General features: G+C 51.0%; 1 protein-coding gene across 1 annotated transcript in view; it reads left to right on the plus strand.

The window, feature by feature from the left end:
• LOC149360203 (uncharacterized) overlaps window positions 1–14,308 on the plus strand; it is a 46,457-nt gene that overhangs the window by 19,949 nt on the left and 12,200 nt on the right. Inside the window, exons 7-9 of the mRNA XM_089572208.1 lie at window positions 3,071–3,148; window positions 4,831–4,933; window positions 7,356–7,438. Coding sequence (XP_089428334.1) covers window positions 3,071–3,148; window positions 4,831–4,933; window positions 7,356–7,438 — 264 coding nt within the window. The remainder of the gene's footprint in view (window positions 1–3,070; window positions 3,149–4,830; window positions 4,934–7,355; window positions 7,439–14,308) is intronic.

The following is a 14,308-nucleotide window of genomic DNA, read 5'->3' on the forward strand; positions in this document are numbered from 1 at the left end:
AATTGGAGAGACATGGGAGAGGCCTTTCCCCTGCAGTGGGCGTAGTCCGGCTGATATTGATGATGATATACTCTGTTTCGTACATAGCAGGCAACGCTGCCAAAGCTAGCGCGCCTGTTCATGCACGCAATGTGTGCACGCAGAGAAGTAGTTCGCCATACAGCCAAAGCGAACTCGAGCATATTTCGTAGCGACAAATCTTAAGTGCCGTGACTGGCACCTTCTCTGTTTACTTCTCCCTGCCGTGGTGGCTCATTGGTTATGGTGCTCGGCTGCTGGCCCGAAAGACGCTGGTTCGATCCCGGCCATGACGGTCAAATTTCGATGGAGGCGAAATTCTAGAGGCCCGTGTACTGTGTGATGTCAGTGCACGTTAAAGAACCCCAGGTGGTGGAAATTTCCGGAGCCCTCCACTACGGCGTCCCTCATAGCCTGAGTTGCTTTGGGACGTTAAACCCTATCAAACCAAACCAAAGCAATCTTTTTACTTCTTCCAACATTTTCGTCCTGTGACTCGTCGAGATTTTGAGAAGCAAAAAGTACACGTGGTGGTATGATACGCGGTTGGTAGGGCGAATCGCTTCTACTAAATCCGTGCCCAAAAAGTAGTTCACTCTCCATGAAAATTACGGCCAGAGAGCTCAGCACTGAGCGCCTCACAGCTTCGACCATCATTTTCAGTGCTACCACATCGTTTTATACCACTCTTACTATTCGTCCAAACAATGACCGGAGTTTCGAGAAGAACGAATGATACATGGCGGAGTAATATGGTTTCGCGGACGCACTACTTCAGCAACCTCCGCAGCATTGCCTGCTATGTATGAAACGGAGTGTAACCAGGTCATAAGTGAGGGGGAGAAGAGCGCCACTCAAACCTTGTCATTGGGGAGGGGAACAAAATTTGCTCTCCCAGTTACCCAGGTGTACAACAGAGATGATAAGCACAACGCTACTGTGTCGTAATCGATTGCTGCAGCCACTACACCATTCTACTCTAAAAGAAGAATTGCGACTACCATGGCCACTACTGCCTGGGATAGAGTACACTGAGGGCGCCTCCATTCAACTTTTGTTCTTGGAAAAATTCCTGCGCGGCTTTTTGTGGCTGTGCTGATGTTTTTTTCAGCGGCAAAAGACACACTTATTGCTGAGAAAAGTGGATTTAAAAGTGCTTCCACTACTACTTAAAAGTTGGTGAGACCAAGAAATTACATCGCCTAAGTTGTTACTTAACCTGAACAGTTCAGTTAAAAGCTGCCCGTCCTGGTGTTCCTGCGGCTGTTTGAGTCTTTGCGCGACAAAGACGGCTTCCAAGAGCCGGCTGCGACCTGTTAATTTGTGGTGAGAGCCTCTGTTGGGGTGACCGTTATTGCGATGTTCATCCTCCGTCTTCCCACTTAGCAGTTTGGCGCGCGTAATATGCATGGAACGAGAGTGCAAAAGCATGCCAGGGATGAGCTGAACTTCTGATGTGGGTGAACTCCGTAAAACTTCGTCATAAAGGGCTCCATGATCACTATTAAGGTGTGGATGGTTGTCCAGCCTAGCCTCTGGGATCCAGCTTACAAAAACAGTCTCCACACTCTGCAGTTTGCTTGCAAAAATGGCCTGCAGTGGCGGTACCTGCAGTGAAAGTAGTGTCTGTCGTTAGAAGGCGATAGGCTATTGATATAAGTTAACTTCAGTTTGTCCCTTGACGGCCGTAACTGCCATCCGCTTCCCCACGTGTCTGTACAGGAGGCAGGCATTAGCTGGTGTGTTTACTTGCATGCAGAGGCGCGTTGTAAATACCACTGAAACCAGATATATGAAAGGATTACCAGAGCTTTAAACACTTGCGAAGCTCTCCATGAGCCTTCGTGGTTCGAAACCGGAGGTGGTCATTGGTACCAAGTTCTGGTGTTTGCAGATTGTTGCGCCCCCTGGCAGCAGTGAAGTGAACCGGTCAGGGCTGCTAGAAACGGGGATGGTGCGAAAGGGTAGTAGGCCACCCCCCAGTAGCTGCTCCCAGAACTGGCTCCGGCTGCAGGATTTGAGAGTGTCTGACATCTTTGCTGTTCTCTTACCTTGCCTTCTCTGGCCGCACCCATCTGTTGCTGAGTGGCGCAGCACGTTGAGACGGTTGGCTTGACTACACCACTTGTGGGCTTCCTTTTAGACAATCATTTTGAAAGTATGCTGAGTACAAATTGAAGTTGGCCTGTATCAATAGGTTGTCACCTTTCTAACGAAGCTACTTTCACTGAAAGTGGAACTTGTGTATGCTAGAAAAGGTCATGAAATGAAATGTGTGTGCTGCCACCTTTGGCTATTTTTTCAAGCAGGTGGTCAAAATTTCCGGAGCCCTTCACTACGGCGTCTCTCATAGCCTTAGTCGCTTTGGGACGTTAAACCCCACAAACCAAACCAAACCAAACTGAAGTGTGTAAGGATGGTCCTTTCGCACATGTATCCCTGAGGTTAGGTTATGCCACTAGTATTCAGTTTCGAATGGCAGTCACGGAGTCCCTTTTCTTTTTAGTGCTGCTGTCATGAGATTGACTCAGTCGATGAGAGAATTTTGAACCCAATTTTCGCACCTACAACTGAGTCTTTTGCGGTTGAACAGACATCAGCATAGCCAGGAAGAATCACGTTTTGCTAAGGACGCAAGTTGGATGGTGTTTAGGGACAATAATTCAGTGAGATTGCAACGAGTGGTATATTGCTGTTAGTTGGGTCACACGTGACTTTTGTCTCTCTGGAGTCGGACACGTTCAGGTTCCTGCCTTTTATGTGTGACTCATAAGACCAATGTGTCCACTCTGACGCTTTGGAAACAAGGTTACATCTTCAACAACTGAAAGTAAAATCCTGGAGGCGGAGAGGCCAAGGTCTCATTGCTGTAGGCGTTCACTTTCTGTAAAAACTTGGCCTGTCAAAGAGCTCGGCAGTGTAGTGCCATTTGAGCACTTAGCCACACCTGAAACAACTGGTAGCTTGCGTAGACTTGTGGCATTTCTATGTGGTTGTAGTGGCACATTTTTGATAGGTGTGTCCTTTCTTTGTTTCCCTCTCAACTTGGCAGCACTACAAAGGCAAGAAGCATCGTGCCAAGATGGCCGAGGAACTGGAAAGGCTGGCCAAGCAGGATCCCACGAAGAAGGTGACGGCTTGTGGTCTCGTATTTTTGTTTTAATGAAATCTTTCCAGCTCACTTCAAAAGGGGGGATTTGGAAGAGGAAAAGGTTGAATTTTTTTGAGAATTTTTGGACTTCGTATCGGTTTAATTTGAGAGTTGACAGTCTGCATAGGCTGTTGTGAAATGTTGTGGCATAAATCCAGAAGTCTAAAGACCGTCACCTTGCAAACATATCCTGGTGCTGAGTTACTGTCTAGCCAGCTCGGATTTGCACCATCATTTTTCATTTCATATTTTCATCGAATGGTGCGTGGACACTCCATGTAAGGTTTATAATTTTTTATTATATCGTTATTGAGGGCACAAGGATGAAGTGGCAGGTCCTGTGCATGGATCAATTGTTTGTGAACATAGGGACACTAAAAGTGTTTGCAGTCCTTGTTTGGTTAATTCATCTAAGGGACAGCCTTGGAAGACTGAGCCTTTACGATGGGCAAAAAAAAAATCAACTGATTGTTGTTCTGGTGTATCAGCTTTGAGATTTACATATGTGCAGTAAATGTAGCTAAAATTTCTCATGTAAGTAGTCATTTCGCACAAGTAGCCGTGTTCTTACCCGACGCCGTAGGTTTTATAGCGGCAACTTTTTGTGGGGCTTTGGCGCTTGTGTTTATTGTACTGGCTGACAGATACCCTGAGGGGCAGGGTAGCTTAGAAGGGTCTCGAGGAATTCGGGAGTGCAAAGCTTCCTCTTTGGTAGTAAGCATACTAGCATTTAGTACCACTTGACGCTTTTACTGAAGCTTAATGACCGCTGTCTACCATTGGATCGTTTGGTGGCATGCTTGCGCAGGAAAAAAGCCTTATGCATTAGAATATGTAATCATAGCTTAAATAAACAAAGAGAGTTGGGCAAAGCCAAGGCATTTCATACGACGGCAAAGGCTGTGTTACGGAGTGGATTCCAAAAGAGGGCAGACATAGCAGTGACTTCAGAGGATCAGGTAGGCAGATGGAGATCCAGAAGTTTGGGGGCATAAAGTGACCGCAGCTGGCGTAGGACAGGGTCGATTGAAGGTCATTGGGAAAGGCTTTTGCCGTGCAGTGGACATGGACCCATGGGGCAGAAACGTGGAGGCTAACAAAGAGGGTTCAGCTTAAGTTAAGGACAACGCAGCGAGCTATGGAAAGAAAAATGATAGGTGTAACGTTGAGAGATCGGAAGCGGGCGGAGTGGGTGAGGGAACAAACGCGGGTTAATGACATCCTAGTCGAAATCAAGAGGAAGAAGTGGGCTTCGGCAGGGCATGCAATGCGAAGGTAAGATGACTAGTCCTTAAGGGTTACGGATTCCAAGAGAAGTCAAGCGTAGCAGGGGCCGGCAGAAAGTTAGGTGGGCGGATGAGGTTAAGAAGTTTGCGGGGTTATACGGTGGCCGCAACTGGCGAAGGACAGGGTTAATTGGAGACGTATGGGAGAGGCCTTTGCCCTGCAGTGGCCGTAGTCAGGCTGATGATGATGATGATGATGGACATGGTTAGGCTGATGGTGATGATATATTAGAAGTAGGACCTGGAAAATTCCAAACGAAATGCGAGCGAGGTGATGTCGTTAGCTCTATGTCAACTTGCGTGTGCACTGTGCCTAGGAAACAAGCTGGCGAGTGACTGTACATGTAACGTGGTCTCGCTCCCTTGGCCCTGCAGGCGGCCGTGAAGGTGGAGGGCGCTTCCCAGGCTGCCAAAGGTTCGACATTTGGCAAGAAGGGGCCCAACAACAAGCCGCCACAGCAGATGAGCAAGATGAAAGGTGGGCTTCTTGTTGTACTCACTGTGTGCTTTCCTTTTAAGCACAAAACTCTCTTATTTCTTTGTGCCGGCATTTACTTTCAAACTTTGACTTGCATTAACCCTGAGTCTTCGGAACGTTCTCCTGTCTTGCATGGATCGGGGTTGGAATACAAAAACTATTGTGGGACCATAAAAAGAACGAAAAATAAAGTGTCCCTGCCCTTGAGGGGTTAGAGTGGAGTGGAATCTGGATCATGCCGTCTGGGGTTTGTAGCGTCAAAAAACGAACAAAATTTGTATGCTGAAGCATCAGAGATGTATTTATGCAAATTTATTTGTTTCTGACAAGGTTTATCTACAGTCGCGTGGCTACTGCTCAGTGTTTGGAATGCTTACAGTGTTGGCTATTCTGTAGGCATGTGGGAATAATGGTTCTTTGGTTCGAAGTGAATTTGAATCGAATAGTAATTTTCTTCGAATAGTTTTGAAGCTAATATGTCCAATAGTTTTAGTATGCAGGAAAGGTTGAACGGTGCAATAGGCATATTAAAAAGTGTATTTTTGAGCACACAAGACCATTGCACGGAAAGAAAACTGAATGCATTTAACGGGGGACCCTGGTCTTCAAAAAAAAAAATTTATTAATCTAGACATAGTAATGAAATTTTCAGGCCACATGTATTTTTGTGTGCTGATTTTAGATATGTCATTTAATTTCATGTAAAACAATTCCTTGAGCACTTGTGCAATTTTTATGCAATTATTTTGGGAAAAGTTTTGCAGTAAATTTGCTGCAGGAAACTCGCTGAAATGCATGCCACTGGGTTCTCTTGACACCAAGGAATGCAGTAAGGGTAAAATTATCATCCTGGCTATCATAGAACTTGAGTTATAGGGCACTGAAGCTGCCACTTCACAAACAGGAATACACACTTTTCTTCTCATTTCTGAAGCGACAACTTCAAAACTCTATAACTCAAGTTCTATGATAGCCAGGATGATAATTTTACCCTTATTGCATTCCTTGGTGTCAAGAAAGCCCAACAACATGCATTACAGCGAGTTTCCTGCAGCAAATTTTCTGCAAAACTTTTCCCAAAATACTTGCATAAAAATTGCACCAGTGCTCAAGAAATTGCTTTACACGAAATTAAATGACATATCTAGAATCAGCGCACAAAAATACATGTTGCCTGAAAATTTGATAACTGTGACTTCATTAATAGAAATTTTTTTTTCAAGACCAGGGTCCCCCCTTAAGCACTGGTTGAAGCTGTGTCGACGTCCTGCAAAAGCGGCCATAGGAGATTGGGGAGTTGGTTTACATTCGGAGCTGGCATATTTGGGGGGTGTGAGACCTACTTGTGAGACACCCGAGTGCTGGTTTTAATTGCCATTGCATCGTTGCATAGCTGTTGCTTTTAAAGCGATGACTCCATGAACACGTGCTAGGCGTGGGAGCACAGGCACACACCGCGGAGTTTGGGCTTTGGGTACACGCGTGCTGCGTTGCAATCCTGAAGTACAGAAAAGAGTTCAAAAAGCATCCTTCGCGTGGGATGAATACTTCGAGATTTCAAATACCAAACATTCGGTTCGAATCGAATATCGAATAATCGCCGCTGCGGTGGCTCAGTGGTTATGGTGCTCGGCTGCTGACACGAAAGACGTGGGTTCGATCCCGGCCGCGGCGGTTGAATTTCTTTGTACGAGAAATTCTAAAGGCCCGTGTACTGTGCGATGTCAGTGCACGTTAAAGAACCCCAGGTGGTCGAAATTTCCGGAGCCCTCCACTACGGCATCTCTCATAGCCTTAGTCGCTTTGGGACGTTAAACCCCAATAAACCAAACCAAACCACTTTACTATTGGATAATGTTCGAAATTATCGAATATTCCCACAGGCCTACTGTCTGGCATCTTCAGTACGAGGGCAGCACAATGTTCTTTGGCCGGGGAATTCTAGGGATTTGAATTGTATTGAGTTTCTGCTAAAGTTTCTGCTACTATAACCGCTGATCCTTCAGGGCAACGGAGTGGTTACCAAGAAAAGGCAAACATAGCAGGGGGTGGCAGGAAGTTAGGTGGGTGGATGAGATTAAGAAGTTTGCGGGGATAGGGTGGCCGCAACTGGTAAATGACAGGGTTAATTGGAGAGACATGGGGGAGGCCTTTGCCCTGCAGTGGGCGTAGTCAGGCTGAGGATGATGATAATGATGATGGTGATGAGTTTCTGCTGTGTAGACTTGATTGCATGGGCATCAATCTGTTCAGTTCAGAGGCTGAGCATGTCATTATCTTCTTTTCCATCTCCTTTTGCTGAAAGTTTTAACTTTTCGTAGACAGTGCAGAAGCGTGATGCTGCCTCGCGAAGTTCTGAAAAAACCGAGCAAGTTTGAAATTTTGCTGTCTGAGAGATGTGGCCGTGCTCTCGCATGTGCAGGACCTCTGAACAGTTCTCCGGGCGCCACCTACACCTGCTTTGTGTGCAATGTGGTCCTCCACTCCACCCGGGAGTATAGCCAGGTGAGGTGGCTGCTGCATTGGTTGGGCAGCGCTTTTGCCGATTTGTCTCATCTGCCATGGAATTTCTGAAAATTACCTGGAGGGAAAAAAGGGGGCACCGTCTATGCTAAAGTCTCTTGACCTCGGCACTCCATCCACCAGGGGAATATTGGGAAATGTGCACTTTGGGTTTGGCGACAACTTTTCTTGGATGTGGAGCCAAGGCTAGAGGACCGAACTGTGCCTTCTCTTACCATGCAGCAAATGTAGCCCCCGGTAGCAGTTGTTAGTTTCCTCTTAAAGCATGGAATGTTGGTAATAATCGTTATTTCAAGGACAGTTGTAACATAGATGCGCACTTTCGTTGTTAGAGGGTCATGGGAAAAGCACTTTCTTTGATTACAATGAGTTGCTTATAGGGAGTTATTCGCTATGCTAAATTTAATGGAAGGAGATGTTTGGTGTTAGGATACTGTAGAAACTGTCACAACATTTCTTGTTGGGTTGCTTCAAGAAGAGTGGCATTTGCTTCTTCTTTCCAGCAATAGCCAAGCCAAGTACCAAGTGTCCACTTCCCAACATTCCTGTGCGTTGCCGCGGTGGATGAATGACTGTAAACCTCTTCTAGCTCTAGACAGTGTTGAGAAGCTCTGTGGTAGCAGGACAACAAAAAAATTGGCAGTGGATTAGCTCTGGTTAAGCCTGGATATACAAGCGAAAAGCTGCAGTTATGCTTTGTTTGGCGTCATGGCTGTCGCAGTTCGCGCACAATGCACTGGGAGCACCATGGTAGCGGTGTAGATTTTGAGCCAACTCCCTCGCTATCACTTCTGGGTCTTTTGTTCTTTCCGTGGCGAATGTCTGCGCCTCTTCTACGGCCGCCGCCGCCGCTCACGCGTGCGTTCTCGCAACGCCTTGCAAAAGAACCTTCTCTCGGGACGGAGACCGCCGTCCCAACCGTCCCAAGCGGTTAACCGATGGCGAGGAGAAGTAACGACGGAGCGCGCGGCCTCTTTTATGTCTGCCGCCGCTGCTCAGGCTTTATCGCAACGCCTTGCTATAACTTGCGATAACGCGATAAGAACCGCTAGCACCGGCGAAGGGTAAACCGGTGGCGAGGAGGAGCAGGGAGGGGGTGGCGAGGAGGAGGAAGGGCGCGCCGCGGCGCCGCCCAGGGGTGGCTCACGCGAAGCGCTGTGTTGACGAGCCTAGTGAAGCTTTTCGCTTAAAAAAGTGTTGAGAGCACTTACACTGTGAGAAAGCTAATGCAGTAGAATGGTAGAAGTTGCAGCTTGTGTCGGTGAACTGTGGGCTGTAAAGCAAGAAATCTCTCTCATGAAAACTCTGTACGCTGTTGACACTCATCTCACTCTGCAGTGCTGTGCTACCCAACAGTGCAATAGAATGGATGTTTTGGCCATTCACAAGTCGCGCTGGTGTTGCTGATGACTCAGTCTATGGTTGGCTGGCGTGAGCTGCAGCTTTTTCTTTGTGCAATGCGAGCCTTTTAATACCCCTGTCACACGGGCACTTTCAATCCTCATTGAGTCAATGCTCATCGAACTCAATGCAGATCGACGGTTGTCACACGGCCACTTTCAAGCGCAATCGAGCTCGATCCTGCTTGACTCGATGCCGGCCCCTCAAGAGTGCTTGAGGTTCCAAGCACGATCGAAAGCACTCTCGCTCTCACGAAGCTATAAAAATTGTGGGTTTCTACTTGGACAAAGGCCACCACCCACCGCTGGTTCGAGCTTCGCGCGAGCCAGGGGCCCCGATCAGCCGTCACCACACACACACTGGGACACCGATGCAGCGCACTCAACCTCCGCTGGGAGGAGAGCGATTCGCCGCAATGAAATAGGCCTCCAAGTTCACAAAGGAGACGTTTATTCACGTCGTCCTTCAGCAGGTACACAAACACTCAATAGTCACCCCGTCCCGGGGGCGCGCGAGGAGCAAGGCTCCGCTGCGCGCACGAAGCGACTCGAGCAATGTGCGCCGCTAGCACGCCGCTGCAGGAGAATGTCCCCGCGGCAGTGCTGTGATCTCTCTCTCGTGTCGACCGTTGGGCCGGTTGCGAGAGAGAGTGGGCATTCAACGCAAGGTACGCCTGTCTGAGGTCGCTGGACCCCGCTGGACAGGCTCGAGCCGCTGCAGGTCAGAGGACACGTGCGGGCGAGCTCGAGTATATGCACTGGTCCGAGCGGCAAAGGCCGGCACGGACAAACAGTAACGTACGCACCTTACGCTGTCTCGGAGGGATCTCTCTCTCTGGGCCCCGCTCGGACGGTCGCGGGATGCGCGGCCGCCAAAACGGGTCCCGGATTCCCGCCAAAAGGCGCCAATGGCAAAGGCCCTTGGGGAGCCGGGGCGGAGCTGTGGCTAAATGACAGTGATTAGTCACCCAGCCGCCTCTCCACCGCCTGAGGCGGGAGCAAGGGAAAGAGGAGAAACGACGCGGTAGGCCGGCGCAGCCGCGCAAAGGCGACGGCGGAAAGCCAGATTCCCACATCCCCCTCTCCTTAAATGCCCTCCTACCCATCGGCAAAGCACGCGACCAAAATAAAGAAATCAATACACAAAAAAAATAAGCTACACTTCAGTTCCAAAATAAAGAAATGAATACACAAAAAAAAAAACTGCTACACTTCAGTTCCAAAATAAAGAAATGAATACAAAAAAAACTAGCTCCTCTTCAGTTCCAGCCAGAAAAACTAACCACACAAACAACGGAAAACAAGGCAAACACTTGCACACTCTTCAGTAAATCAAAACAGCTTCCTGATAATATACACGGTACCCAAGAAGATGTGAATACAACTGTACAGCTATGTGACAGGTGGATGTCAGCCTCAAAGTTCGATGGCGCGGCCCAGTGGGCCGGTCGGCGACTCACCGCTCGCAGACTTGAAGTTGAACGGGTTGGGAGGGCCGACGACTGATGGCGGTCTTCTTTCCGTTGATGTAGGGTGCGTTGATGACGACGGGGCCGCGGCAGAGCACTGACCTCGCGCCCTTGGACACGACATCACGTTCGGCACAAAACAGTTAGTGCACCCCCTTCACGCCGGCTGAAACGGGCGAGGACGTTCGGCGGCGTCCAGATGTGTAACCTTGTCCACAGCGAGGGGTCCTTCTCATCCTCGCGCTCACGCAGAAGGACACAACGGCACAACTCACAGGCGTCGCCTTGGCTCATGGTTACGCGCGCACGCAGCCACAGCCACAAACACGCATACACCGGCACGTGCGCGGACGCTGGTCGGCGACAACGACCCCCCCATCAGAAGCGTCCAGAGGCGCCGCGGCGAGGGTCAAAGGGTGCACTTTCCGCCCCCCATCGCCCCAAACGCCCCGCCAACTTCCCCTCCATACGGGCCGCACAAAACTCGCACCGCGACACACGGCTCCTTAACGAGCCCACCACCCACAGTCGGGCCGGAAATGAGAAAAGGCTCGCTGTACAAACGACACCTAATCCAATCTATTCCTTCTAGAAGATGAGAGCAAGCACGAGCGGGCTGAAGTTTGCCTATGTACATCTGGGTACGTTAGAACAAAAACAGACGAGCAAGCGGGGAAACGAAAGTGGCTAGAACTGACTCAAACAAAACAAATAAATAAATAGATAAACACGCAAGGCTGGAACTGAGCATGCTGCAAAAACAAACAACAAAAAAAAACACACCGTGCTTCACCTGGGTAGGGCCTGACAAGAAAGCTCGCCAGCTAGCTGAGGCTGCGTGCCTTCGGTTGCGGAAAAGTCCGCCGTCCGGCATCAATCACACAGGTGACCGTCGCCTCAGATTGTACCGGTGCTCCGTACGCTTGCGTTCCGCAGCACCAGTTGTGCCTTTACACTTGCCTTTGATACCAGTGGGTACCGGCGCAAGCTCATCAGACCGTGACGCGTAGGCCTTCAGGTCAATGAACCCCTGCTTGCTCCTGGGGAAAGGCCCCATCAAATCGCAGGTGGCCATCTGCCACGGACGCACACTGTCAATCGGTTTCATCATTCCAGGCGGCTTGCCGCCCCGTGACTTCACCGCTTGACAGACATGGCAGGAACGGCAATAGCGGAAAATGTCACGCTTCATGCCGGGCCACGTCACCGAATGGCTCAGTTTTGCAAAAACTTTGGAGCCACTCAAATGACCGGCCAGTGGTTCGTCATGAGAGAATCTCAACAGTGCGCCTCTCAGACTTTTGGGGATAACCACCTAGAACGGGTCGATGGACTCGTCATCGGTGGCTATGTATTTCAGCACGAGCCCGTCATGGTCCAGCAAATATGAATCCCCGGGGTTCGCCGCGACACACGCTGGCTTCTTCCCCCCTGCGCCCGCTACAATACAAGTAGCGTCACGGCGCTCCGTCTCCCTGAGACCGTCGCTCACCTCGCGACAAAAAAGGTCATTTTGCTGGGCTTTCAGTAGCTCTTACGGCTGAAAACGATTCCAGTCATCCCAGAGGGGAGCATGGTCTCGTCCCCACTCAGGTTTGCAGCCAAAATTTCCGTTCGCGTCGGCACTTCCGAGGCGCTCACGAAGAGCTTTGCCTCTCGTCCGCTTTGCGAAGCGCTGCTCGCCTGGTTAGCGGAATGGGTTAACCCGTTTGCGGGTTCCCCCTCCTTGCCGCCCGGCGGCTCGTCCGCTGTTTCGCCCCCTCCGCCTACAGGCGTCAAGGCGCCGCTGGCGAGTGGGGCACGGGATAGCGCGTCAGCTACCACGTTTGTGCTCCCCTTTCGACACTGCACGGAAAAGTCGTAATGCTGTATCAGGAGAGCCCAGCGCGCCAGCCGACCCGCAGGCTCGCGGAGCCGCATCAGCCAACTGAGGCACCCCTGCCTCAGTGGAGGCTTGGGCGGGCTGCACGAACGAGGGAGGCAAGGCTCCTAGTTCGATGAGCGGCGTGGTTTCCACAGGGAACCGGGCCAGCGCCTCGCCGTTCCCAGAGCAGAATTGACTGCTCGCGGGGCACGGCTGCTGCTGTTCGAAACTGCCGGTTGCGGCAGCGTGACACGAACTGCTTTCGCACTGGACGGAAAGCTTGCACAGCTGAGGCATGTGACCAGCGGATGCACCGCAGGGTGCTTCCGATACAGCTCCAATGGGAGCCGCGTGGTCGACATTTTGGGTTGTGTCGCCGTAAACCCCGATGGGGGCCGCGGCCAACCACGGTGTCTAGCTATTCGAAGGAACAGCAGCCAGCGGATCAAACGACGCTATAACTCCGTAGGGAGCCGACATGTAGCTGCCGAGTGCCCCGCTGGGGGTGTTAGACATGGTGCGCAAGCGTGATCGTCAAGGCGACCTGCTCGGCTAATGTGCCATCAAAGGCGTAAGCGCCAATGACTTAGCACGTTGGGCGCCAGTTGTGGGTTTCTACGTGGACAAAGGCCACCACCCACCGCGGGTTCGAGCTTCGCGCGAGCCAGGGGCCCCGATCAGCCGTCACCACACACACACTGGGACACCGATGCAGCGCACTCAACCTCCGCTGGGAGGAGAGCGATTCGCCGCAATGAAATAGGCCTCCAAGTTCACAAAGGAGACGTTTATTCACGTCGTCCTTCAGCAGGTACACAAACACTCAATAGTCACCCCGTCCCGGGGGCGCGCGAGGAGCAAGGCTCCGCTGCGCGCACGAAGCAACTCGAGCAATGTGCGCCGCTAGCACGCCGCTGCAGGAGAATGTCCCCGCGGCAGTGCTGTGATCTCTCTCTCGTGTCGACCGTTGGGCCGGTTGCGAGAGAGAGTGGGCATTCAACGCAAGGTACGCCTGTCTGAGGTCGCTGGACCCCGCTGGACAGGCTCGAGCCGCTGCAGGTCAGAGGACACGTGCGGGCGAGCTCGAGTATATGCACTGGTCCGAGCGGCAAAGGCCGGCACGGACAAACAGTAACGTACGCACCTTACGCTGTCTCGGAGGGATCTCTCTCTCTGGGCCCCGCTCGGACGGTCGCGGGATGCGCGGCCGCCAAAACGGGTCCCGGATTCCCGCCAAAAGGCGCCAATGGCAAAGGCCCTTGGGGAGCCGGGGCGGAGCTGTGGCTAAATGACAGTGATTAGTCACCCAGCCGCCTCTCCACCGCCTGAGGCGGGAGCAAGGGAAAGAGGAGAAACGACGCGGTAGGCCGGCACAGCCGCGCAAAGGCGACGGCGGAAAGCCAGATTCCCACAAAATGAACACTAGTTAACAAAACAAAACTACAACTGTTGTTGTTGTAATTGATTAAAATGCAAGACAGAACATTTTCAGGCACTATGCCTGCTTATATGCAAACATATCTATATATAATCTCGGCACCACGCTCCAAGCTTCGCCGTCAGTGTAAACAACAAAGATGGCGTCCTCCTGCTCGTCGACGTGCAAACTGTGGAGCGAGCGCGAGACCGCCGCTCTCATCGACTGCTGGCTAGACCGCCTAGATAATTTGCGGCGCCAGAAGAGAAACGCCGTAGTCTACGCAGAAATCGCGGAGGCGTTGTGGACCCTCGGGTTCCGTCACACAACAGCAGAGGCACAGAGGTGCGTCGCACGTCTGGCTACGGATTTGGCTGCCGCTGCCCCCGACTGCACAGTGTTGCCGGACATCACCTTGTTATGGCTGTTGGAGGAACATTTGGCGCCACCTAACACACATGAGGGAAACTTCTCAAGGAGTATTGAAAATGCCCGTGTAGCACCGGATGTTTCAAGCGTGCTCAAAAATCTCGATGCAGATCGAGTTCAATGAGCATCAAAAGTGCCCGTGTGACAGGGGTATAAGACGGTGCATAGGCAGTTTCGTTGCTCATGCACACGCGGACTACGTATCTGTTGAGAGTGGTGGCATAGAATCAGTAAGCAGCAAAACCTCATGTTGGTTCTTACTGGCACAGAAGG

The sequence above is a fragment of the Amblyomma mixtum genome, chromosome 2 (genome assembly GCF_055824585.1).
Source record: "Amblyomma mixtum isolate Tamu chromosome 2, ASM5582458v1, whole genome shotgun sequence".
NCBI lineage: Eukaryota > Metazoa > Arthropoda > Arachnida > Ixodida > Ixodidae > Amblyomma > Amblyomma mixtum.